The sequence below is a fragment of the Camponotus vicinus genome, unplaced genomic scaffold (genome assembly GCF_025532165.1).
Source record: "Camponotus vicinus isolate PSW18456_S1 unplaced genomic scaffold, iyCamVici1.0 SCAF_12, whole genome shotgun sequence".
NCBI lineage: Eukaryota > Metazoa > Arthropoda > Insecta > Hymenoptera > Formicidae > Camponotus > Camponotus vicinus.
In genome coordinates this window covers 14420864-14446437 of record NW_028141948.1, presented here as the reverse complement: position 1 = coordinate 14446437, position 25574 = coordinate 14420864, and the positions used below count along the sequence as shown (strand labels likewise).

The 25574-nt window shown below is 38.7% G+C and overlaps 2 protein-coding genes and 1 long non-coding RNA gene across 4 annotated transcripts in view; 2 read left to right on the top strand and 1 right to left on the bottom strand.

Annotated features, from left to right (window-relative positions):
- The window catches only part of Cad99c (cadherin 99C), a 109161-nt gene that overhangs the window by 14943 nt on the left and 68644 nt on the right, over window positions 1-25574 (top strand). The gene's annotated exons all lie outside the window — the stretch shown is intronic.
- LOC145963134 (uncharacterized protein C15orf61 homolog) lies at window positions 6111-11382 on the bottom strand. Its single transcript, XM_083084820.1, has 4 exons — window positions 11118-11382; window positions 8842-8978; window positions 7531-7774; window positions 6111-6778 (listed from the first exon to the last, which is right to left on the bottom strand). The coding sequence occupies exons 2-4, from the start codon at window positions 8962-8964 to the stop codon at window positions 6651-6653; spliced, it is 495 nt and encodes a 164-aa protein (XP_082940946.1). The 5' UTR covers window positions 8965-8978; window positions 11118-11382; the 3' UTR covers window positions 6111-6650.
- On the top strand, window positions 11046-20708 carry LOC145963137 (uncharacterized). The gene is made up of 2 exons (XR_014436090.1): window positions 11046-11276; window positions 13715-20708. It is a non-coding gene; the product is annotated as an uncharacterized LOC145963137 (long non-coding RNA).

Here is a 25574-nt window from a genome sequence, read left to right as displayed (position 1 = left end):
AACAATTGTTCTTAGAGAGCGACAAAGGAATAAAATAAAGTAATTATTAAAGTAATAAAAAATGCTAAGAGGAATGAAATAATTAAATAATGGAACTAGAAAAGATATTATAATCTTAAAAAAGAGAACTTCCCATAATTGACGTACTTTATAATTTTATAAAGTATTTAATGCAATCAACTAATAGAATATGCGCAAGAGATATTTACGTCGTGGTTCAGTTACCATCTCGGGATTAAGGTTCCGTTCAGGTGAAGCTCCCCGAGGAATGATCTTCGTAAACCCTAAGGTTCTCGCATAAAGGTGCGGTCAATGCTTGCACCTTGCGTTCCCAGGGTTCGCGCCAGGGGAAGATTCGAGATTACGTTATTGCGCCCATGCCACGTGACGGAAACGCAACGTGCGAAGTGTAAATTTAAAGCTCACCAAAGAGAATCGCTTCCACGTTAGCGATAGATGGAGATATAGCTATTGAAACGTCCCCCGTATAATAATTATCGCGCATCGTGCTAAAACGTAATTATCAGTTAGCATTAGAAGAGGAACGAGCGAGGTCCGTTACAAGGAGAGGGTGGCAGGGGGAGGATCGCGGGAAGAGGGCGCGCGAAGAATGCTCGTCTCGCGGGCATCTAATGAAAACGATGGAAATATAATAATAATAGCCGGTCGCGCTTTATGAACGATTCAATTTTCCAGCGCCGACTTCCGGCACCGGTAAAGCATCGCGCGATAAACCGTGAGGTCCGATTTTAACGCGTTGCGTTCATTACACGCGCGGGGCCTCTCCATTATCCCTCGACAACCGATGCCGACCGCGGCGATTTATAGCCGACGCACTCGCGGAATCGCGTCTTTTACACGCGGCAATGATTCCGGTAAAAGAAGCGCGAGGTAATTGATAATTTGCGCGCGACCGCGTGCAAATTCGCGGCGGATTTCGAAGGGAATATCAAAGAGACTCGTTCTGTCGAGCGTGAACAGTGTTTATACGGCTGACGTTTTAATATCAACATCAGAGAAGACACGAGAATTTATGCGTTAGAAAGCCAACACGTATAATTGGCGGTGTGATACTATTTAGCGATCCGTTCCGCGGCTTGAATACGTTAGATGGATTATCTTTCCGGATCGCTCGAGCGCGAAAGAGCCTCCTCCTCGCCCGTAAATAATCACCGATGCCAATGTAATCAACGGGACGCGACGTTACGCAACATTTGGTAATCGCTAGATCGCCAGATCGGTGTTATTCGCGTCTTAACTGCGGGCTGCGATGAAAGAAGAATGCATCGGTTATCGATACCGTTATCGGCGCGCACGATCGCGTGTAACTCGCGGCGGCGGATCCGAGGGCGGAAAGAAGGACTCTATTTCGCGCTTGATTTGCGGACGCGCATAAATCAATGCGAATTCAGTAGTAGCTCGTAACGAGCGCGATAAATCAACATGGGGATTGCTCGTCTTTCCCTATCGGCGGTGACCATCGCGGATTCGACGAAGCCGGCCGGAAATCGAGTCTTGACGCGATCGAGAAAACGAGCCGGCGCTTCTAATTCCGGCCGTGACTCACGAGTTCCTTGGGGATGCGCGATTATTCGCGAGTGCCCGGAGCCGGAAGGCTTCATCCTCTCTCTTCACGGTAAAATTAACTTGCCTTCGATGCTCGGGCTCGAGATAAGGGACGGTAAACCGTGGATCGTCCCGTTTATCGACGAGCCGGCGATCGTATCCGATTGTAACGCTTCTCGTACGTGTGTGTGTGTGTGTGTGTATATATCCGAAGATGGTGCGCTAATAAATAAATCAACAAGCGTACTCTTGATCTCGAACCGATATACAGTGTACACTTCGATTCATCGTCGTGACGCGCAAGCAAGCGCGATAATGATCGCCTAGGAGAAACGCTTTTGGCTCCTTCGAATTCTTTCTCCATATCTCGGTTTTCCATCAGTTTTCCAGTGAAACAGGAACGAGAGATTTAAACTGAAATTAAAAAAAAATTTAAACGATTTAATTTAATGGACGACTTTTTTAATCGCGAATTTATTCCGAACCATTGTACGATCTCGAAATATTAATAATATTATTATTAAGTATGTAATATTAATATTAACAATTATATTTTTAATTTTTTATTCTAGTTAAGTCTGATTTATTATGCGAATAGAATAGCTTTGGACATGTATTTTTATTATATACGATATCGTTTTAACTTTTCTCCATAGAGAATTCAAAGGCTATTTCAGTTTTTAACGCAAAACCGCTTGCTCTCTTTTCCATAAGTCATGACTTGAAAAAAAAAAAGACGAAAAAAGCGTGACCAACCTTCTCCCCATTTGTCTGCACTTTCCCGGATGCACACGGCCAGTGATGTTATCTCTTTGGTTCCGCAGCGTTATTATTTTATACGCGGCGCGTTGCTCCATTTCTTTTTACACCGAAAAGTAGGTTTGTGTAAATTCTAAAAAAATGCGAGCACGAGGAATGCAACGTCATGCATCAGCTCTGCGAATTAAAAGCAAAAGTACGATGACATTGCGTGTTTTGTCGCGAAATATTCGCTGAGCAAGTATGTTACCTTTCGGTCACGAGGGAAAACGATCGGGGAAGGAAATTCAACGATATGATTATTTAAGCGAAACATTAAAACTCTTTCAGTATACATATATGTTGCGTTGTACAAAAATAGTATCTCTATTCGCACGGTTTGATTCGATACTCAAGTGCCTTGATATTGCTAAATTTAAATATGAACTCAGATTTTCGCAATCCAAGTTAAAAGTCGAATCTGCGCGAAAATTATTTCCCACAAGTTTCTCCCATTTGACAGCCAGACTGCTGAGTTTATACAATATCTCGTAGAAATTTGCGTTATAAATTATTTGTTTTTATTACATTATTCGATCGGATTTGTCAATAGTTGCTCTTCCAGTTATCTAAAGCCAGACACTAATTTTAGCCGCCTTAAAATATGCCTGTTTTATATTTACGGTACGCAATAACTTTCGCGTTTTTTGTGTCTCGAGTTTTACGCGTCAACGCTCGAAACCTGTTGAAGCGTTTAATATCGCAGTGGGTTCCTGGTTACGAGCAGATACTATCTCTAAAATAGCGCCACGGCCATCGGGACATGTAAATCGAGCTCTCGTGAGCCTCGCGTGAAATTAATTGCGCGTGATGCGGATATGCTGAGAGCTCATCTCGCGATAGCTTCGTACGCGGTTGTTGTATAACAAGTGCGTTGCATTGATTCAAAATGTCAGAAAGGAAAAATATGAGTCTGCAAAAAAATAATAAGCAGAAAAATGGCTAGAAAATATTTTTTATAAAAAGAGACAAGAATAAATTCTTACACAGATCATCTTGTATAATAATTCCTCTTCTAATGTGAGAAATATTAATTCGTAATTTAGAATGTCATTCAACGCACATTCATTCATAACACGTGTAGATAATAATGTATCTCGTAAATCCTATTATAATTGTATAAAATTCGTTTCAAGAATTGCCGTTGTGTGGTCTAGACCAGGAAAGACAAGGCGATAGCTCGCAGCGCGTTTCGCATTTCGCGCAGGAAGCAGAACCGCAGGAAATAATACGTTGTAATCGGCTCCCTCCGTTCCTGTCAATTATCTTGCCTTTTGTCGCTGTGTGACGTTATTTAGCATCGACTGCAGCAACGCCGGTCAGCTCGCTTCTGATACATGGCCTATTATCGTTGTCGTCACCCTCTTATAATTTCCGCAAAAACGAGACACCTTTCTTTTCCGAATCCGCGACTCTCGCGACGCTGATCGTCATCCTTATCATCTTTACGCGTGATGCTATTAATATGTGGTAGTTACAGACTTCCTCGATATGTAAACTATCTAATCAGCATAACTAGCCCTCTTCGAGGCTTCTAACAAGCCTCGTAAAATTTCCACCCGCTCGTTCTACTTTTCTCTCTCTCTTTCTTCTTCTTTCGTCTTGCATTCCCTTCCAGTCGTCCTGTTATCTGGAGATTATCTGGAGGAATCTGAAGAACCTGAGAATGCGTCTAACCGATCTGATATTATAAGACTTTGGATTGCTCTAGAAATCTCGTTATCTGTTAGATATCAGATATTTCTTATGCGCGCTGGATATTCAAGTTATTCTGCGGATCGACTCGACTGAGTCAAGTATGAGTACATTAGTTCATTGCACTCGATCCGTGAAGTAATAATAGTTATCATAAAAAAACTTGCTCTTCATTATTTTCTAATATTTCCTGTTTTTCTAGCAAAAAATTACAAATAAATGATAGTTGCAAAAAATTCAAAATTTTTGTTAATATTATCAGTGAATTTTAATTGGTTTTCTTTGATTTTATTAATTCTAGCAGGATCTGCATGAAAGTTAAGTTCTTGAAAATATTATCACAACTAAGAATGTTGTATATGCGACCGCTTAAATACTTTATATCTCGAAATAGTACTATATTTTGTGTTTCTTAATTGCCTTTATGATAAAGTCCGTTTTATGTTTCAAAGAAAAATACAATACATTCGATCGTTTTAATTCTTGATATAGCTCAGATTACCTCGTTAATAGAAACGGAGAATGAAAGTATTGCATCTTTCCCGAAAAAGGCAATGGAAAGATTGAAGATGTCATCCGTAACGAATGCATAAGACTGGTGAAAGTCCGCTAAAATGTGAAAGTCAGCAGCTAATTAATACTTTTTCCGGCTTTTATTTATTTTCTTTTTTATCGATATAATCATCGAATGATAAATGGTCATTTGGAGAAGTGCGTGCGTGCGTGTATGCATGTCGTGCAGTGGCGACGATTGCATTTGAAACGAAAACTTTCGCAGGCGCAATCGTAAATGTCGAGAAAAGGCTCGAAATGTCATTGCATAATACTTCACGGTTCGCTAATGAATTTTTATTTGTCGCCTGTTGCGTGAAATTTAAATATCATTGCACCTGTGACACTGATCCGATCCATTTGCGAAAAAATTATAGGTCACTGCAGATTTTCTGTATTTATTTTCAACGCATTGATTTCCAGATTCACCGTCTGTAAAAGTGGTATTATGATTTATTATTAATATATTCTAATGGCATAATCAAGATATTACTAGCTAAATTATTACACAATTACATCTATTATTCATATTCTCAGGTTTTGTAAGCTATATTTCTCATCATTTGAAAGTATCTTTAATCTAATCTTGGCAAAATTAATGAAACCTAAAATTATATTTTTAAAATAAAGATAAAAATTCTGAATTTATAAACATGATGAAAAATTCCAAATTTGTACTTCTTAATAAAATTTCTCCATAAAACTTTTCACAAAGTATTATTCATAAGAGAGATCGGAAATAATAATAAATTATAAATTAATCAGCAAGATACATAATTATGAATTTATAAACGCATCTTAAAGCTATAAAGCGAATCAAATTGCGAGTCAAATCTCATGAGTATATCTTAAAGATATTTTACCAAGTTCAGATCACGTTTATTTCGAACAGCTGCACGTCGCCGAGGGTTACGGGCAACGTGCAATCGCATCCGTAACTGACGGAGCGTGTCCTTTAGAAGTGACTTGTCTTACCGCGATATCCGGCATTCGATATCGATTGATTCGAGCGAGGGGGGATGTTCGCTCGCCGATCGTAATTCATTCCATAGTTATAATAATTATAACGAATTATTATGCATCGCATTCGACGCACGTATAAATCGCCGACTTAAATGCCAACGGTCGGCAACGGGAGCTTTCATCATCGTACCTTACGTTCTCCATGCAAACAAGTTCGGGGCGGATAAACGAGTCGACAAAGTTAATGCATCATCAAGCCGGGAAACACGCGAGTAGCAGCTAATTAGAAAGCCGCTTTAATGTTAACTATACATGTTCGCACCTTGTTCTAGGTACGGATCGCTCGCGGCCGTTCTCATTAAATAAGACCTCATGTCTTATCGGTGCGATGTCAAAGCTTGTAAAGGTGCTCCTATTTAGACCCCTCAAAACCTGATGTAGAATCGTCGATTATCAGCAGATTCACGACTGGTCCCGTCACTAACGAATGCTTTTCTGGTCTTATTTGATTAATAAGTTCTACAAAAACTGATACGTGCTATTCATTGAGTTTACTTAAACACGAATAAAAAGTTATAAAAGTGGAACATAAGTTTTCTCGACTTCTACGGTTCACAATTCCACGTAGCCAAGATTCAATTGCGTTTCTTTAAGAAATTTATTTCGCTGTTTTTAAATTGATTCCTCTCAAGTGTATTTGAGAAAATTTCAAAGTACATTTTTTTATTGGAAAATTCTGCATTTTATCATTATTTATTAAGATCTTATTATCTAATTTTGATTTTGATCAAGCTCTTGAACGGATAGTTCGTAGAAAACTCCCAGATCTTCAACTGCTCCATTTTTTCAATTAAAAAAAGCTAACGCTCGCATCTGTCATAAATAAACAGAACTGGCTGAGTCTTGAACGCCGCTTGATTCTCTCCTTATTTTGCATTTGAAGACTTGCCGGACTAATGAATAACATCATGAAGATTAAAAAACATGTAGCAATCATTCGGCATTTCATTAAAGTCCATCATGACATTTCACATGAGAAACTCGAATAGGTATTAAATATGGTGCTAGTTGCGATCTTAGTAGGGCGCGCCTTTGTCCTCTGGTAGCAAGAAGTGGATTGTCACGTCTCCTTGAGGCGTCTTCACAATCTCGTGGTGTCGGATAAGCTGCGTCGCCGCCAGTCCGTACATCAGGGTGGGGATACCTGGATCGAACAAACGCAAGAAGTCAGGGGTTTTATCGCGTCGTCGTTGAGATCGCATTGCTGAACCCGTTCGCCATGGCTAATTCCAGATCGAGCAGGAGCAGTCAATGAAACGAGACGTTGACCGTGAAAAGACAACGACGACGACGTCGTCGTCGTCGCCGTTCCACACGTCTCTTCTCGGAAATTAAGTCAAGTAAGACCGTCTGTGATGATATCGCGTGATTTCTGCCGTGACGCCTTGTTCCGATCGTTATTTTAGATACGGATTGATTTCAATTATATCAGAAGAAATATATCGAGTGTCGCAAAACGCCTCATCTTAATTCTAATGAGGAAAATACCTTTTAACGAATTCGAAATTGAGATGATTCTTTAGATAATTATATGAAAATGGAGATATCATCATTTCTCACGATATTAAAAATTTTGACAATTAAATCTCGATTTAGAAATCTGAGGAAGACAGAAAAAAGCTAAAACTTAATTAAATGCCAGGAGCTTATCTCCCACGGGTATCTTTACTTTCACTCTGTTACCGATAAATTACAAAATATTCATTAATATTTTAATTAAAGCAAAGTCGAAAAATCTTATTAAAATTAATATCGAAGATTCTGTAGGACACCGTATATTTTAATAATTGCAGGATTTATGAGCTTGTCGGTTTATCGCATCCGATCGGCGTAAATAAGCAAGGTCGCGTTTCCGAATACGGATTTCTTTTCCGAGGCGAGTGTCCGGCTACTTACCAAGGTTCAATATCTTGATCGCCTTGAAGAATCTGTCCTCGCTGCTGAGGTCCTGCGCCGGTCGTTTGCTGCAGTGATACTTGATGTACGGGAAACAGCCGGTCCTAAGCACGTGGTAATTACTGTCACCCGCTGGCCAGTTAAAGTGTGACATTCCCCGTTGATCGTTCATCACGTCGGCGTATCGGACAAAGTACGAGGTCCAGGGGGGCTCGCCGGTTTGCAATAGGTAGCTCGTTAGGACCTGCACATGGTATACCGTAATCACAAACGGAGGCCGCTTTGTATGGCTGACCGAGGAAATATGCTCGGAGGGATCATCGCGAGCACAAAATAACGACCGTTACATTCCGTTACGACATCCTTTTCTTATACGCGTGTTGACACCGCGCCATCAAGCGGCTGGCGTCCCTTCCGCGATTGCATAAGAAGGAATTGATCCCTGCATCGCGCTGCAAGTACGGATCGCTGTGGTTTTAAAAGTCCCAGCGTTTGTCTATATTACTCGCGAACTGCCATCCGATTGCTAATATCGTTTCTCAACACGCGCGATCATATTACTCGTATATTTGCCGTTTCGCGTTACCGTAGCGCGGGATTAAATTGCACGGGCAGGAGTAATTTTACACCACCGCAGAGTAAGAATTATCCAGTGTTTAAAAAAATAATCGATAAGTAAAAGATTTATACAAGAGATATCTAATGAAAAATTTTAAGATTTATTAGGTTGTAGAATTTTTTTATATTCTATATATAAAAGCCAAGTTTCTTTAAATGCAAATTAAAACAATTCTGGAGTAAATATAATCAACAAATAAAAAATTTATATTGCAAATATCTGTCCATTTGACTTTTATTTTAATTGTCAACGAATATTATTTACTTACAATGCATTAACAGAATTTATGTTATATAAAAAAAATAAAATATATTAGATGCTAATTCTTTTCAGATAAAGCTTATACCGCGCAAATCTGATCCGAGATAAGTTTGAACACTTGGAAATAATGAAAGAACGGTATTTGTATTCTCTCGATGTAATATAATGCTTGAAACGGTGGATTCTTGGTTGGAATCCATTCGACTGAGAAGATTCACGAGGATTGAGGTCGTATGATCGTGATGTGCCGCGGGAATGGAAACACGCGAATTGTAACACGGACGTACATTGTTACGTAAGAAAATGTCTGGGGAAAGTGCGCGTGTGATCCCCTGAGAGAAGGTTTCTCTCGAACCGATATAAAGCACAACCGTTACGGGATAATTAGGGGAGTGGCCGGATTAATTAATGGGAAAATAAGGGACACTAACCTCTGACGCCAACGGTTTCTTCTTCTTCTTTTTTTGAAGTATTTTCACCCAAAAATTAGCATATCTTGTGGTGAACAGCATTCTTCGTCCAACTTGCGGTTTGATGATCATTCGTAATTGCATCTCGCTAACCGTCTCTTCAATCGAAAAAAGCTGTATGATTTTAAATTTTCCAAGATTTCTTTAAAAAAAAATCTTCGTTTTGCGTTACAAGCGATTTTATCCTTTAAAAATTAGAAATCGTAAAGAACACGCAGGCAAAACGGATTAATACCCGGAAGCGTATATCTATCAATCATAATTAAGCGTTTACTGTAAGATTCATTCTGTAAGATCATTAAATGTGATATGCATCTATACTCTTTCTACTTTGGAAGATAATTAGCGTTTAACATGAATTTGGTAAATTTGCAAGAAACGTTAAATTAATGCCAAAATTGAAAACTGATAATAATTAAAAACTGAATCTGAACACTGAAATATAAAACGAAATTTTTGAAATTTTTTCCTCGATACATCAACATTCCTTAAATTATTGAAAATGTTTTTTTAAAAAATTCTTTTAGCAAATTAAATTTTACAAGAAGTAAACAAAATTTTATTCGTTAATTTATCTCAAATCTATTTAATTTTAGCAGAACTTTAATTACAGTCTAATTACACTCCCAATGAGAATATGTGAAAAATAAAAAAATTGCGAGAAAGAGAGAATGGCACCTAATTAAATAATTTTGTTAAGATAATAGATACCACATTTAGATTAGTCTGAGAACATGCAGTTAAAAGACTTATAGAGAGTTTGCGTGTTCTTGCATAAATAGATGACGACAGAATCGCATCGTACTCAATAGTATCGCTTATCAACCCGCAGGGTAAAAATTCGTCACGGTGTGTCTACCTTTCTAAAATAAACGCGAGGCATGAGTCGCTCGAAATGTCAAGGTTAACGAGGCTCAATACGATCGCTCGTTGGAACCGCGATCGCGGTTAACGTTAATGTTTCTGTCTTTTACGCGTGTTTGCGGCGTCAGAGCGTCGGAATAAGTAACAACGTAATTAATGGTCCGCGTCAACTTTTGCACATCAGCGTATGTGAATTGGTCGCTGTGCGATTTTGATTGCTTCATCGGGGATAGTTGCAAAGTTCCAGGAATACCTTGAATGACAGGTGTCGTAATTGTGAAGTTAAATTACAGTCGGCATTCTCGACACGCAATTATTTACGTGGTTCCAATTTGCGAATTTTTTACTTTTTCTTTTGTCATTGTTATTTTGATTGATTTTGTTTTAGTTGAAAAAATACCGATCATATTATCTTGATCGCTCGGGATTGTATCGATTGTTGCAACGCGCGAGGAAAATTCATTAGGAATCTGTACGCGATTATTTTTCTAAGTAGCGATTGAAAGTGGATATATCAGATAATATAGTCAGACAATTGGAATCATGTACAATATATTGAATCGCGCTTCTATTCGCGCGGCAAATTACGATGGAGCGATAATCCCTTCCGCGATCTAATTCTTTCTTATTAGTTACAATCGCGCAATCGAAGAATCACGTTGCTAATTTATATCTGTATGCAAGTGTATTCGCGCCATTTAATCAATATTTTTACTATCGAACGAATAATATTTTTAATTATATTTTATATTTTTATGTTTATTATTTTTTAATATCACAACTTTATCTTCATTAAAAAAGAAAGAAAATATAATTACATACACCATATCCATGGGAATACGCGCACATTCTAAGTAAACACATGTACAATGCTTGTATCAAATCATCAAGTGCAAGTAAGGTCCAACATTTTATAATTTTTTAATCTTCCTCGATATTTTTTAATAATTTCATAGCTCAGTATCAGCTGATTGTGTCAATAAATATTTGCAAGCAAAAATTATAGAAGAATTTTGCTTAATCGTCTGAGTTTCGTTGATCAGCTGATTGTATCAATAAATATTTGCAAATAAAAATTATAGAAAAATTTTGCTTAATCGTCTGAGTTTCGTTGATCAGCTGATTGTGTCAATATTTGCAAATAAAAATTATAGAAAAATTTTGCTTAATCGTCTGAGTTTCGTTGATCAGCTGATTGTGTCAATATTTGCAAATAAAAATTATAGAAAAATTTTGCTTAATCGTCTGAGTTTCGTTGATCAGCTGATTGTGTCAATCAATATTTGCAAAATAAAAATTATAGCAATATTTCGCTTAAACGTCTGCGTACGCTTAAAATGTATCGTGTCTATATTGATGTCAATGGTACTCACTTTTTTACGCATGCGCATCTTCTTGTTGGCGAACAGATGTGGTTGCAGTCGTTGGACCCAGTTAATGCTGCCACTTGGACCTTACTTGCACTTGATGATTTGATACAAGCATTGTACATGTGTTTACTTAGAATGTGCGCGTATTCCCATGGATATGGTGTATGTAATTATATTTTCTTTCTTTTTTAATGAAGATAAAGTTGTGATATTACGCAGCATATGCGAGTGATCACGCTATCGGTCTGAGACTCATGAGCGCCGCCGTCGTTCAGTATCGATTTCCTTTGGCGGTCTTTTTGAAAGATATTTTCCATGCTTACTTCATTTTTACTCTGTTACTACTTGTAAAAAAATTAAAACAGAAATGAATAGAAAATATTATAATATCAGCGTTTAACTTGTTGCATTTAAAAAATCATACATATTCTACATTTTTTCGCTAAGGTATTTTATAATATATTAAAAAAAAATATGTGTGAATGTTTTAAATATTAAAATAAATTATTATATATAATATTGCAACTATTTATATAAAAAAGTAATTTTAGATAATCTTTTTTTATTTCGATACATATATTGTACCCCATAAAATTTTTCTTGTTACAGTGCAATTTTAGTTAACTTTCCTCATACTTGAGACACACTTGACATGTTAATTGTATCGTATATCTTGTACTTAACATATTGAAATTTAAACCAAGATTATAATGTCTCGGGATAAATTTGTTACACGTTGCGTTTTATCACCACGTCGCGGACGTAACGTTATCCTGCAATTTTCGCGCGACAGACATGACGGTCCTCGCTCAAGCACATTCCCTTTAATAGACCGTCCAATAATAGACCATTAAGGAACGCGGATGAGAAAGCCCCCTTCTAAACACTTCCAGGTGGTAAATATAACATCGCGGCCTCGTGGCACGAGGTCAGACTGTCAAGCAGCGGCAGCCTTGACGGGCTATCATTCTCGGCGAACTCGCGGTACATCTTCTTCCCTCTCCTCAACCCTTTTTCTTGTTTCGATCGTGTTTACATCAGGCGCGTCGCGGTAGCGCGACGGAATGTCTCTTCTTCTAGGTAGCAAAACGCTTTTGGTATGATATTTTTAAATAAACGCGGTCACGTAGACCGTAAATAATGATAAGGTGAAATTGCGCTGCGTAACGAAAATAATGTTTTCGGCATCATTGAGGAAGATCTCTTTGCGCTTGTACCCGTAACTGCAATTTAAAGAAATCTTCAGATATTTACACAAAAAAATAATTCGTTGACTTTAATTTCAGGAACTTTGATTTTTGTCCGCTGTACATATTTGTACTCGCAAGTACTTTTCTTTAACATTCGAGATTTATTTCTGTAAGTTCTGTAGGTCATGTATTTCGAGAGACAGAGTTTGATATTTGACATTTTCACGTCATAGCTTCACCGTTTGCCCCCAATTATATTCTTTTTCTCTCTACTCTCACAAATCATTTTCTGATATTATTTTTTTGTCACGAATAGATATCGATTTGGAGTGAACTACATAGGTACTATTGCAGTTGCACATATCTAAAGGTCGAAGTGTGTCAGGTCGACAATGCCGCCGATGCACTTCCGGTGCTGGAGACGTGATTTATCGTATCTATCGACGTCCGATTTGCGTTTGGCACGTTTTGCTAGATGATTTGGGGGGCAACGCGTTCATATCATATGACCGAGTTAATACAACAGCGTTTTTAAACGACGCTAACGAACGATAAATCTCATAATTATTGTTCCAAGCCGAATACCGACCGGAAAAATGGCTATTTCACATAATAATCTTTGTACTCTTTTACTTGATGCATTATGTCCGTTATGATTCGAATAGTATATTGTGAATCGTTATCTCTGATGTACTCTTTATAAACTGCGCTTTTAGCAATGTATAATTTTCATCGGCTTTTGATTCAATTCGAAAGTAAACAATAAAGGCTAAAAATGCATTTACAATATTTTTCTATGTTTAATGTTCTCGTGCATCAATAAACATTAATTTTATTTTACTGTATTTTTTGTACTAAAATCATGGTAATAATTGTGATTCGCAAAAACAGAAAAAACTATATGAATTATTCTGATAATCAAAATATAGAGCTCGATTTTAAATTTGCTTGCTTTAAAATGTTATTAAAAAATACACATGTTTATAATATCTTTATAATATTGTTTATATATTTTTATTATATTTTATATATGTATATTTATTATATATATTATATTTTATATGATTACATATTATACGACATTTATTCCATTTTATGAACATCCTTGTGATTAATTCATATAAGATATAAGATAAGATTTTGTTGGATGATTATTTTTATACATAAAATTTAATGCTTTAGTACACGGGGATAAATATTTAAGAATAATAGCGAGGGAAAGTATTAATAAGACTTTCTTATACATCGTAGAAATCTCAAGCATGAATAATTTAAATTCAAAACTGTACATTTCTCTTTCACTACATCATCATCTACAGCCGCGATAAAATATATAGACATATATATAATTTTTAATTGAATTTATCTCGTGGATGATAACATTAAAGCATCGTTTTCATTCTGTTTCAGGTGAGTGTTGTTCCGGTGACGTAGCGAGTACACATCCGGATTATCCATGAAGAGTCTTATCAGAGGCTCACGGAGGTTTACCACACCCAGTATCGTTTTCGCATACCGTCGCGACTTATATAGCATCCTATAAATTACTACCGTATCTCATTCACGTCTACATGTTTATTATACACATGTGATACGTACGCGAATGAAGATTAAATTCAGCAGGATATCGCGATATCTCTACAGCTCCGAAAGTCACTGTCACACGTCAGAATTTCTTTGATTCAATTTTTTTTCATACAAAGTTTCTTCCGATAAGAAGATTAAAAATAATAAGATTGTTCGAACAAATTTCAATATTTTACTCCGACAAATATTAATACAATACATGTGTAAAAAAATATGCAAAGGATACTCAATGGAAGTATCAATAAAGCTCGAGAATATCATGCGTAACGACGCAACACACAGTAAAAAAGGACGACTTGGGGCAGACGAGATTGCGTGAAAACGCAATCTCGTCAAATTGGATTACGCGTCTCCGATCCGATGCGAAAGAACCGCGTCTGCTGGCGGCCAGCTGCGATTACATCGCGCTTAATCGACTAGAACGTCATAAAGGCAGCAGCTTTTCCCCACCAGATTCATTATCACGCGACGCGTCGTTCGCGAAGAAAGACGAGCGAAATGTAATGTATTCACGCTCGCATACCGGATGTCTCAAAAGAGCAAAAACCGCTTGTTAATTCTTGAGAATCTTTGCATAGGGTGTCTCAGAATTAACGCCTGACCCTTTCTCGATGCATCTTGGAAGTGTCACGTGCACTTTTAAGAAAAAAATTAAGTCCTCTAAATTATTTGCAATTTAGAAACTTCATCGTTATTCTCCCTTTTTTTCCTCCGGTCTCCGGAGACTGTCTCTTATATACATCTGGAACACGCTATATAATTATGGTGTTTGACACTTTTGACGTAAACTGCTATTCAATCAGTGCATTTACGACGAGGAAGCTTGAGCAGAATTTCTTACCGCAATAACCGTACGTCATAGTGTAAGTTTTATTCCCTCACCCGATGGATGATGGCGTTCAAACTCTCTTTACTACGTATATATAGCATATTTTAAATAAATGATCTCCCAAGTGTCAGGATATATCCTCCGGTAATTCAATTTCTTCGTCGCATTCTCGTCAACGCTCTTGATACGACGATATTCATTTTCGCACCTTTTATACAGGCACACACACACACATAAACGTACACACGCAAAAAGTCAAACATATACGTGTTACGCACGTGACCTACACCCACGCGTAAATGTGAGATGCAACACCGGACATGCGTCTCGCTATGTACACGTGTACTGTACATGCGTTTTATGGTGAGACACGGAAACGTGCGTCTATTTCGATGCGAGTCTACGATTTCCGCGAGATAAATGATGTAACGGGCGTTTGCGTCTCGTCGCATCTCGGAGCCGCTTCTTCATTATGCGCGTGATGCACGCGCGCGTACGCACGTGTAATCACGCGGTTTTTTCACTCGCAGGTGGAGACGTATACGACGACCTAACGGGACATTCAACATTGGGCGTTTATGCATAAACACCGTAAGATATCTGATCTGTTCTTTTATACGCCATTTGCGTATGCAAGTAAAGGCAAAGCGAAGAGAATAGTCTTGATATTAATCTAATCCATAAAAAATGCTTGATTAGAAAAAGAAGAAAAATAAAGATATAATGTATCCGGTATAGTTATTTATCCAATATGCAATTATGTGTACATTATTCTTCAGTGAACTCTGTTAAATAGACAAGATTATGCAGAAGTAACAGTTAGATATTTTACTACATGTTCGTTTACCGAAACTGTAAATGTACGTTTATTTATGGAGTAAGATAAATTTCACTGAATATTTCTCACGGTTTAGACTGACGTTGTTTGCACTTTCCCTTAACGGTTCTTTATTTCCGCACAAGCTCGCTTGCCATATCACTCTGAACCCATTTATTACCATCTAACGACCGTAAATTAGAATTTCGTTTCCTTGCGACGACTTAACAGTTGCCGGATTCGAAATTGAGAGAACTGCATTACCATAATCTAAAATACGCCTTCCGGCTGCACGAGGTAATTTCTCGCGAGGTCTCGACTCCGATTCCGATCCGTTGTGACCGAACACAATGCGGAAGGAACAGCGATGTTTTATCCTTATCAAGAAGATTCTTTTCAGTGTTTAATTAAAAAAAGAATACTTTTTATACCGATAAGAGAGAGAAGTATCTGCAGCGAGAAGCGAAAGCAAAGAATGTCTATCAACAATAGAATTCTTTGTACATGCATTATCGCGTGTATTTTCTCGCAGACAGGTTCTTTTCCCTCAAAGGCGAGGGATAATTGACGAGAACAAAGTTAATGGATAGAAATTGCGCGTTTGCATAATGAAGTCCTTCGTCGAGGACTTAATGGCGCGCTCGCGGACGCGCGAGTATTTTTCTTTCCCCTTATTTTTTTTCTGACGCTTGCGGTACCGATGCGGTTCGCGGTCGTCCGGACAGGATCCAATAAGAGAACGGTAGGCAGATTCAGTTTCTGCGGCTGCCTGCGCTGCCCGATCCTTATTCTCTCCCGCGTTTCTCTTTTTCGCGTCGGTGGCGGCAGTGGAAGCGAGCGTTACCCTTCGGCGATGTACCGTTCCTCAAGTATTACCCTCTCGAAAAAGTTCAGCGGCGAATCGTGAGCTCTTTCTCTCACGGTTGTTCGCCAATCGGTGCCTTCCGCTTCGACGAGCCGCGGAATGATCATTTTATCGATATCGAGTGCCCATCGTGTCGTTGCCGAGACTCCAACGTTTGTATTGCCGTAGGAAAGTGTCGTTCACGGCATTCATGCCGTATATACTGGCTGTCCAGTTATCACAAAAGCGCAAGTGGAAGACACTTTAAAGACATCTATTGAATGTCTGTAATTTTTTTTGAAGGAGATGTATATTAGATTTTTTTAAAATAAAAATCTTATTTTAATTCTTTCGACATTCTTCATATATGTGCGTTCATTTCTATGTTATTCATCTTTGGATTTGTTGATTATAAAACGTCGAATTTTACTTTCGCAAAATTTATTTAAAAAATTAAAGCTAGAAATACATTAGAATACATTTCCTTCGTATTTCGAAATATGAATGGTACATATCTAACATATATTGGTATCTTACTGATCTAATATGATTGTATTTCGTACATATCGAATGCCGATAGCAGCCATATTGTTATTGAACAATACATTTCGAGCAACTTTAGTTAAGAAGGAACGAGTATTGATCCGTCTACACGAGTTGACGTTAAAACTATTTCATTACAAAATTGATTAAAAATGTAATTATCGCAAACGTGCATGCATACGTGGCAATGCACATGTGTATGGGTCTGATTTATTAAACTAAAACATTCCATTAGAGTAACCGCGAAATGAAATACGTTTACTCGCAACAATTTAGCAAGGCTGCTTCCATTTCACATTCTGTATAATACGTTAAATGTTCGCGTACTTCCCATCTGCTCATTGCGTAATTAAATCATCTGATTCACGTCATTTCTGGCGAAATGAGTTCTCCATTATTAATATTTCAGACTTCGCTTGAGCTTTTGTGACGTAAATTGACGATAAACAATTGCAATTAATTGGACGAGATGAGTAATTAGGACATCCGCTATAGATTATTTACATGTGCGTGTCTATATATCGAAGTATAATTAAAGATAGTTTAGAGTCCGAAAGAACGCATCTTGAAGAGAGAATAGAGACTAGTGGGGTTATTTATGTATTTTTGAGGATTCTACGCTGTTGCTTGGGAGCCGTAGAATTACCGCGGGAGTTTTTTCTACTTCGTTCGGAAAAAAGGAAATTCACAAAATATCGGTTATTCTGAGGCTAATAAAGACTGCAATCTTCCACGATAGCCCCGAGTTCTGACTGTCTTCCGTTGGCAGGGCGTATTACCGTAGAGAGCACTCTTGGACACCCACCGGCGAAACGCATACATCATGAGGGGATGTATGACGCTCTAAAGAATGGGATGCATCTCTTATCTTGTCGAGAGATCATCGCCGTGTAATGCGTGGCTTTCATCTTTGGTCTTCAAATCAAGGATGAACGCCTCGCGAAAGAGTCGCGGAGACCGGTATTATTTTCGACGTCGCGCAATGTAGGTGGTACAGAGAGTGACTCACAGAGCGAAGGACTCTCAAACTTTTCAAAAAGCTCGTCTTTCCTGCGACGCACAGACGTCCATTGTAATAATCATTTCTTCGGCAAATAAAGATAGCTTCGTAGAATCGGGAGACCAAAAAAAAAATTATTAAACGAATTTTTAATAAAAATTATGATAGAGTTCCATTCGATTAATTTTACGGGAATTAATTTTAATGCAAAATTTAATTGTGTACAGAAGATGGATCGTATTCGATGCCGATGAAATATGCATCGCGCAGCTGCACGCGCTGAAGGATGTCGTTGATCCCGGCTCTTTTCTTCGTGAAAGATCCGTCGAAGTTGCGGTCGCGAGTACCGTCCGCGCGATCTGCAAACCGCGGCGAATCGGTAACCGCTCGCACGGCACACGATACGAGGAATTTTACGACCGCGAGAGCTCGCCGATCCGGAGAGTGACGCTCATCCGTGGTTTTTGAGGTCGTCCCGCGGGAAAATTTGTGATTCTCACTTTTGCGGCCAGAATCCGCCGAGCGTGACGCTCGTTTTCGCGCGAAAGGACAGATATCGTACCGATATAATATAACGTAGAGATCTAAGAGAATTCTAAGATTCTTACAAAATTTACTATTTTTTGCAAAACATTATTGATACGAAATATTGCAAAAAAATCTCTAACGATTAAAGAATTTAATTCGATATTTGCAAAATTAAAAAAAAATATTGATCGATTTAAAAATCATTTAAAAATTTAATATGATAATTTCATGCTTTCTCACAAATGCGATAGGTCTTTTCCCGTGGAATTTTGATTTGCCGATTCATATTATTCTCTTAGACCGCACTTGCAATGTAAAGTGTTATTTTACGTTCCACTCATTTCTTATGTCTCTGAATCGTAATCGAAGATATGTAAAGAGCGCACTTACATGGTTGCATCTCTATGTAAAATTGTCGGTTGCATTCTTTGCTCTAATGATGTCGATCATTAGTTACGTAGTGAAAAATACGCTGCAGTAGTCGCGGGATAGCTCTGACAGTTGTTCAAGCGTCATCAATTTACAAATTGATCCGGGAAGAGAAAGAGAAAATCCCTCTCCTCCCTTTCTTCTGACGAAACGACCGACTCGTTGATTCATCCAACTATATTGATTATACTCCAATAGCTTTCTCGGCGAAGTTTTATTTGCACAAAATACTGAGAGAAACTTTATATTCTTTTTCCCTTTTTCCTTTTATACGACATTCACCGAACGCATTCTTCCGTTCGTCCGATTCCCATCATTTCCCGAGGAAGTCAGGAATAAAAGAAAAAAAGAAATGAGATGCATCGCGCGCCGTCACTGCCGCGCGCGATCCTTGCTTTATGTCGGATCCTGCCGCGCCGGCGGATTCGCACGAACGAACGAGGCCATAAACTCGCAGTTACCGTGCCGTATCCTTGCCGAGGACGAAAACGCTACCCGGCCAAGGAGATAGTCCCGGAGGAAGCGTAATTGCGCATCGTTGAGCCCATCGTAAAGGACTTGCCGTAAAGCGAATTCGTTCGCGAACCTTCATAGCTTCGAGACTCTTCAAGGACGACTAATACGCGCCTTGCAAAATTTCGCGAAAATTTATTGCTTTATTCTTTGTACTCTTCTTCTTTTTAAAATCTTATTAAGACGTGTCTTTCTCCTTCTGACTTATCCGCCAATAATCCTTCAATCTCTCGTTCTCTTTCTTTTTCTGTATTGAATTTTTATATGTCGCTTTTAACAAAATTTGTTATCATTTACATCAATCAAATTTACGTCAGTCAAATTTGAAAAAGCTGCAATATTTAATTGTTTGCAGCGGCAAAGTTGGAATAACTAAAGCAGTTCGTTATAACTTTCCCACTTGCCTTGCGTATAATCATGTACCTTCTTGCGAAACATGCTCCGAATTATAACATTGTCCAGGCAGTTCGTTACATCTTGTAGCGCGGCACCCTGCTACAATGGCGATTTATTGCACCGAGGCTTATCATTATGCGCGTTGAATTTCATCACGATTTCAACGCAATCTGCGAATCTAGGTCAGACGCGTTATTTCGTGAGAATTGCGAGAGACAATACGATTTGGCCTGGTGCTATTGGCACATGCAGATGCAGGAGGTCGGTTTAAAGTCGTTTGGAGCGATTCTTTACGATCACTTTCCGCTGTAGTACTCGAATTTTGATCAGCTCAACCTTACCTTTGAGCAATCGTTTTTATAATAAATATGTCGTTAATATTTTATTTTAAATTAAAGAGAGATACGCAAAAACTATTTTCGACATCAAAATATTTATTCATTTAGTTCGATTATGAAATTATTGAATTGAATTAATTAAATATTCCGTTTGTCCGCGTGCATCTTTACCGATTTAATTCCGCAAAAGTTAACGAACGTTTTCATGATCGTGCAAGACGGCGAAGTGCATATTGGGAGACGTGTATCGCATGAACTGGTGCATTAAAACTGGTTTGCCGGCGCTCAATGATCTCTTTAAAGAAAATGGAAAGGCGGGCCGTGTTCGCAGTGAGACCATTTTCCGCTTCCCTTCACGTGTACGCACCTACATGTGCCCGAGGAAACTGCGTGTCACGTGGCGTGGCGTGACGTGACGACGACTTTATCGCACTACATCGATCTTGTACTCGGCGGGATACGCACTCAAGTATTGCTACTACATTTCTTTTCATATATATACGTATCACTATTAAATAGAAAAATTAATTTTAATTCTATATGATATGTGATTTAATAAAAAATCAAACATAATTATAAATATTAATGATGCAGGAGTATTTTTTATATTAAAATTTTAAAATTATAAAAAATGTATACCGAAATGAACCTCTAATTTTATACAATAGTATAGAGAATTTTTCCCATGCCATCTGTCGCACCTAAGGGATTAACGATGAGAGACTTAGGCGTGCGAAGAGGATGAACGCGAGATAAACATCTGCTTGTGTGCAACAATGAAGATGCTGCGAATCACGCCCAGATATAATCAGTGAAGATTATTTAAGCCATGTTAGATGAACACGTGATGTAAAAGTTACGATAGAGAATATTTATGCGCATAACATATTTGCATCTAAAAATATAGCATAAATCATAAAGCAAGTCGCATATACACGCATACATATGATTAATATATAATATAAATAAATTAAATAATAATAATATTTTAAAATATTAAAATGCTGTTATTCTATCGGCAATATTTAATCTCATATAAAATATTGTTTAAAGAGTGATTTTTTAAAAAATTTTTAAATCTGATTAAAAAAAAGACTACTCTTCTCTCTCTCTTTAAAAATATATACTATTTCGTTGAAAATGCGTATAATTTGCAAGATATTCCGAGCCGGGTTAATAAGCGTCGATCCCCTTTTCGTGAATTATGTTCTTGGTAGAAGTCGGCAGATTCTCGATGCGGTTCGCATGGAAGACACCTTGTAAAAGAGGGTTTCTCATTAGCCGAGCTCGAGTATCGGACGAATCCGGTTTCCACGAGGTAAGATGTGCGCCACGAATCGGTAGATACCCATATGCTTATCGATAGACAGACACTCACATACGTGCTAGTGAACCAGAATATCGGCCTCATTTACCGAACGTATCTGTAGCACGCTCGTGTACAATGGACGCGAAACGCAGGCCATAGTTGCGAGAGCGATTGTAAACGAAATCGCGTATGCAAATCATGTTTATTCCAGCGAGTTAATTAATTTCAATTTTCTGCGATAGCTAATTGGAAAACTTGATAATTATAATATGTATAATTCTTGATAAAATCTATATATAATAATAATTAAAATAATAATCAATTTTCGTTTTATCCTAATGAATTTCGGAATATCTAATCTATGACCGCGATATGGTATATTAGCAAAAGTAATTAGCTAAGTTGCTCACGTAGATAGATTTTGAACTCGCAATTTATCCTCGCGCGTGTCTGCTCTTGGCTGAACTATGATCTTTCACCGAGTCTTTTTCAATCCGATTTATGCAGCAGCGGAGTTTTGAACGAAATAACATAACAGCACAATTCAAAGTTTAGTTTTTCACTCGAAAATCTATGTCCGCCAGGTATGACCGGCTTCCACAATTCACAATATGCAAGAGGACTTCGCGCAAGAATTTTGAATTGAATTTTTCGATTCGGATGTAATCGCATCTCCCAACCGAAGAGCAAAACAATCGGTTGCGATGCACAATAGATGTTCACGTACATTCGCGCGTCTGTGATCGTTAATAAATACACAGCTGGCGCTCGTTCTCCTCTTCTGCATGTATTCATGTGTAAGTACGTATTCAAACGACGAGAGTACACGTAGCGGAGAATACCCTCTCGCGTAAGCACGGTACCCTGGCTACGTCATTAGCGAGGCGAACCGGGCAGATATCCGGTGTGTAACGATCGGCGGGAACCATAAATCGATCATTTAATTGCACTCCCGCCGGGAGGGAAAGGGCATTTTGCTGGCATTTTGCTGGCCCGCAATCGCGGGCTTCATTCTCGGCCGCCGACCGTTATACGCGCTTCGCCCGCGGTCGCGCTCAGCAAAGATCGATGGCACCGAGACGATTGACTTGAATGGATCGCGCGAGCGCCCGTTAAATCGAGAAGGGGGCTCGTTTGATGGTCTGTCGGTTGTTCCGCGAAGATGCGGAAGTCGAGAGATGACGAGCGCCGCTGATTATCGCCTCGAAAATCTGCCTCGCGACGACGCAACTTTGAACATTAGAACGGAAGCGATGAACTGATCATCGGATGAAGATTGGAATTTAATTCAAGCGACGAGGGAAGGGGAAGAAAAGTACGTGTATGTACAACAGGAATTTTGAAATTTTTTGAAGAATCGCACTCACGATATAATCGGACTTCGAGCCTTAACAAAGGATAAATAATATTGATTTACAGGGGAAATAATCATTGACGTATCAAGTAATAAAATGCACTTCGATGTAGTGTTTGCGAGGGTGGCATTTAACATAGCGGTTTCAACTGCGAATGATTTGTCAAAGTTGGATACGCCAACGTCAAACGAATCGATTTCCGCCTACGTATGATGCTGCAGGGTGTTCAAGTGTATCATAATATCGTATTGAGTGGAATTTAATTCGTAAATGCACGGTAGCTACATAAATAATTGATAAATGTCGAAGCTAAAAGTAAACCGGTATAGATTTCTTTAATTTTTTACAACTTAAAAGCTCATTTTATAATTTTTATTCTTCAAAGCATAAATTCCCTTCGTCAATAAAAGATATCACAATCGCAGATCTGTGATGCATTAGGTTCTTTTAAATAATAATTCGTGAAGGATTATGTATATCTTGGTAAGAGGAAATATTTGCAAACCATCCGATGGCATAAACATTTGAATTAAGAATTAATAAAAGTAAGAATTAATAACTTAATTAATAAATTAAGAGATTTCCTTGAACTTTTACAACTTATAAAAGCATAATTTCGTTTCGATCGTACACCCGCGTCAGATTCTTTTAAATAATAATCCGTCACTGACTCTCATCGCTAGATCTTAGTAAAATAGCCCGTAACTATCGTCTCGCTCTCCTCTCGGAGAGCATTCAATTTGTCCACGACGGCGGCTCGCTACAACCGCGGAACGCAAAGAGAGGCATCCCGGAGCAGAAGGATGATATCGAGATACTCCACGCGCGGGAATAATTACACGGCTCGCGTCCGAATAAAATATTTCCCCCGTGTATCTCGTGCATGCGCCGCGGCCGAGTTCGCGATGCATCTCTCGCACGCGGCCGATCTCATCTCCGAATGATTATCGACGCGATCGCCGCCGCGCGCGTACTGTAATTGCACGCGATTATTCTCTCCGTCTTTCTTTCCCTCTCTGCATCTCTCCTTCCTTCGCTCGGCTTCCCCCTTTTATCCGGAGCTAGCCTAAGGAAGGCGGTCGATCCCACCGGAACTCGCGTTCGAAATGTTGTATCGAATCGCACGCGAATTAAACTGATTTATAGGCCGGTGCGTATCGCGAGCGGCGAACGTGCGAGTCTTTGGCCGATGATTCCGCCGATGCCTTCATGATTGCTCTTATGGAACGTTTCGCGATTTCCGACAGTCGACGAAATCGGAGCAAACTTGACGAAAATAAAATTCCTTTCTTTCTTCTTCTACTTTAGATTTCTATTAATTATTTCGATAATTTAATTGTATGTCACTTGCGTGAATTTTCTGTTAAGGATTTATAGAGGGATAAGCGATTCGACCGTTCGTCCGTGAATGGAGAAGAATCGTGAGCATCCTGCTATCCCGCTGTTGCGCATTATGCGTGATCGCCGACGTTCACACGCGTGTTTCACGCGCTTCGCGCCGACCGGTCGGCGGCGCACGCTAACCGCCGATTTAGAAACGTTGGCTTTCGTCGCAAAACGCATTCGCCGAAGGAAGAATGCGGGAAGCGTGCACGACGTTCACTTTGCAGCGCGCACATTCGTCGGCTTTTAAGAAAAGGAAAAGGGGAAAGTTCTCCTCTATACCCGGTCTACGAATAATAATTTTAACACAATGGCGGTCGAGTGGGATCTGGAGACTGAATCTCGAGTCTCTCTTTTTTTTACGTTAAAACTCGTTCCGCTTCGAATCGTCCCGCTGATCCTGTTGGATCTGCTTGGGAAACGATTGCTGCTGCTGTCGAGTCACTCGACTTTCTTCGGGACGCGAATTTGTCACTATAATCCGATCAATTCACCGGTCAAATCCGGTTGTTCGCTCCGTTACTATCGAAATGGATTTTTGCTGCGCCGACATTCGTTTCATCAACGAGGCACGCGAAAAAATTCGCAAACTAGTTCTCCATAAGTAGAAGAGACGACTCTACACTTTGCAAATTTCCGCTGGAAAATCGTTTATGGATCTCGTAGGGCTTCTGCGTGACTCGTACACGTGAAAATCATCGCTTTTCAGAAATGTAAGAAAAATAAGAGATTAATTCAAATATTAAATTAAAATATTTTATGAGACAGCTGTTACATTTTAATATCATCGATGACTATTATATAGATATAATTTTGTAATTAGATTAAAATTAGGTTAACTATTCTTTTAACATTATCTTATAAATATAATGTTATGTTTGATAAATTTAGCTTTCTACGTCACTCGTTTTCGATTAATCATCGAGAGAACATATTTTTGGCGTACGTTCGTACGCCATGGTCTATGGGATCTTCAGGTATGTGAATTCCTATATTATATTCGCTTACTCTTGCCTCGCGGTAGAAACGGTATGTCCGATCTCTGATGCTCTTATATCACCCGATTGGAACACGTTCGAGTGAATTTCCAAAGAAGTAATCTCGATCTCTTCCTAAGGCGAGGATACAGGTATAGTCGTTTGTTGTTTCTACGCCACGCTCCAAATTGTTAGTTAGACGATAGCAACCGGACCGGTCTCGTATATTTATACCGATCATTGGTACCGCGATCGACGAGAAAAGAGACCTGCGATCATTCCTATCTCTCTCGGATACTGGCTATTTCAAACGTTAAAAAAATAGAGAAAGAGAGAAAGAAAGAAAAAGAAAAACAAGCTGCCGGGTTTATCGTACAGAAGAATCATATCAATTGGGATCATGCGTTATCGCTGTCATTTAT

Coding starts and splice junctions, on each gene's coding strand:
- LOC145963134 (XM_083084820.1), bottom strand. CDS start 8,964: ATGCAATTACGAATGATCATCAAACCGCAAGTTGGACGAAGAATGCTG. Junction 7,775..8,841: donor AGAAACCGTTGGCGTCAGAG/GTTAGTGTCCCT, acceptor TACCATGTGCAG/GTCCTAACGAGCTACCTATT. Junction 6,779..7,530: donor GATCAAGATATTGAACCTTG/GTAAGTAGCCGG, acceptor TGTTCGATCCAG/GTATCCCCACCCTGATGTAC.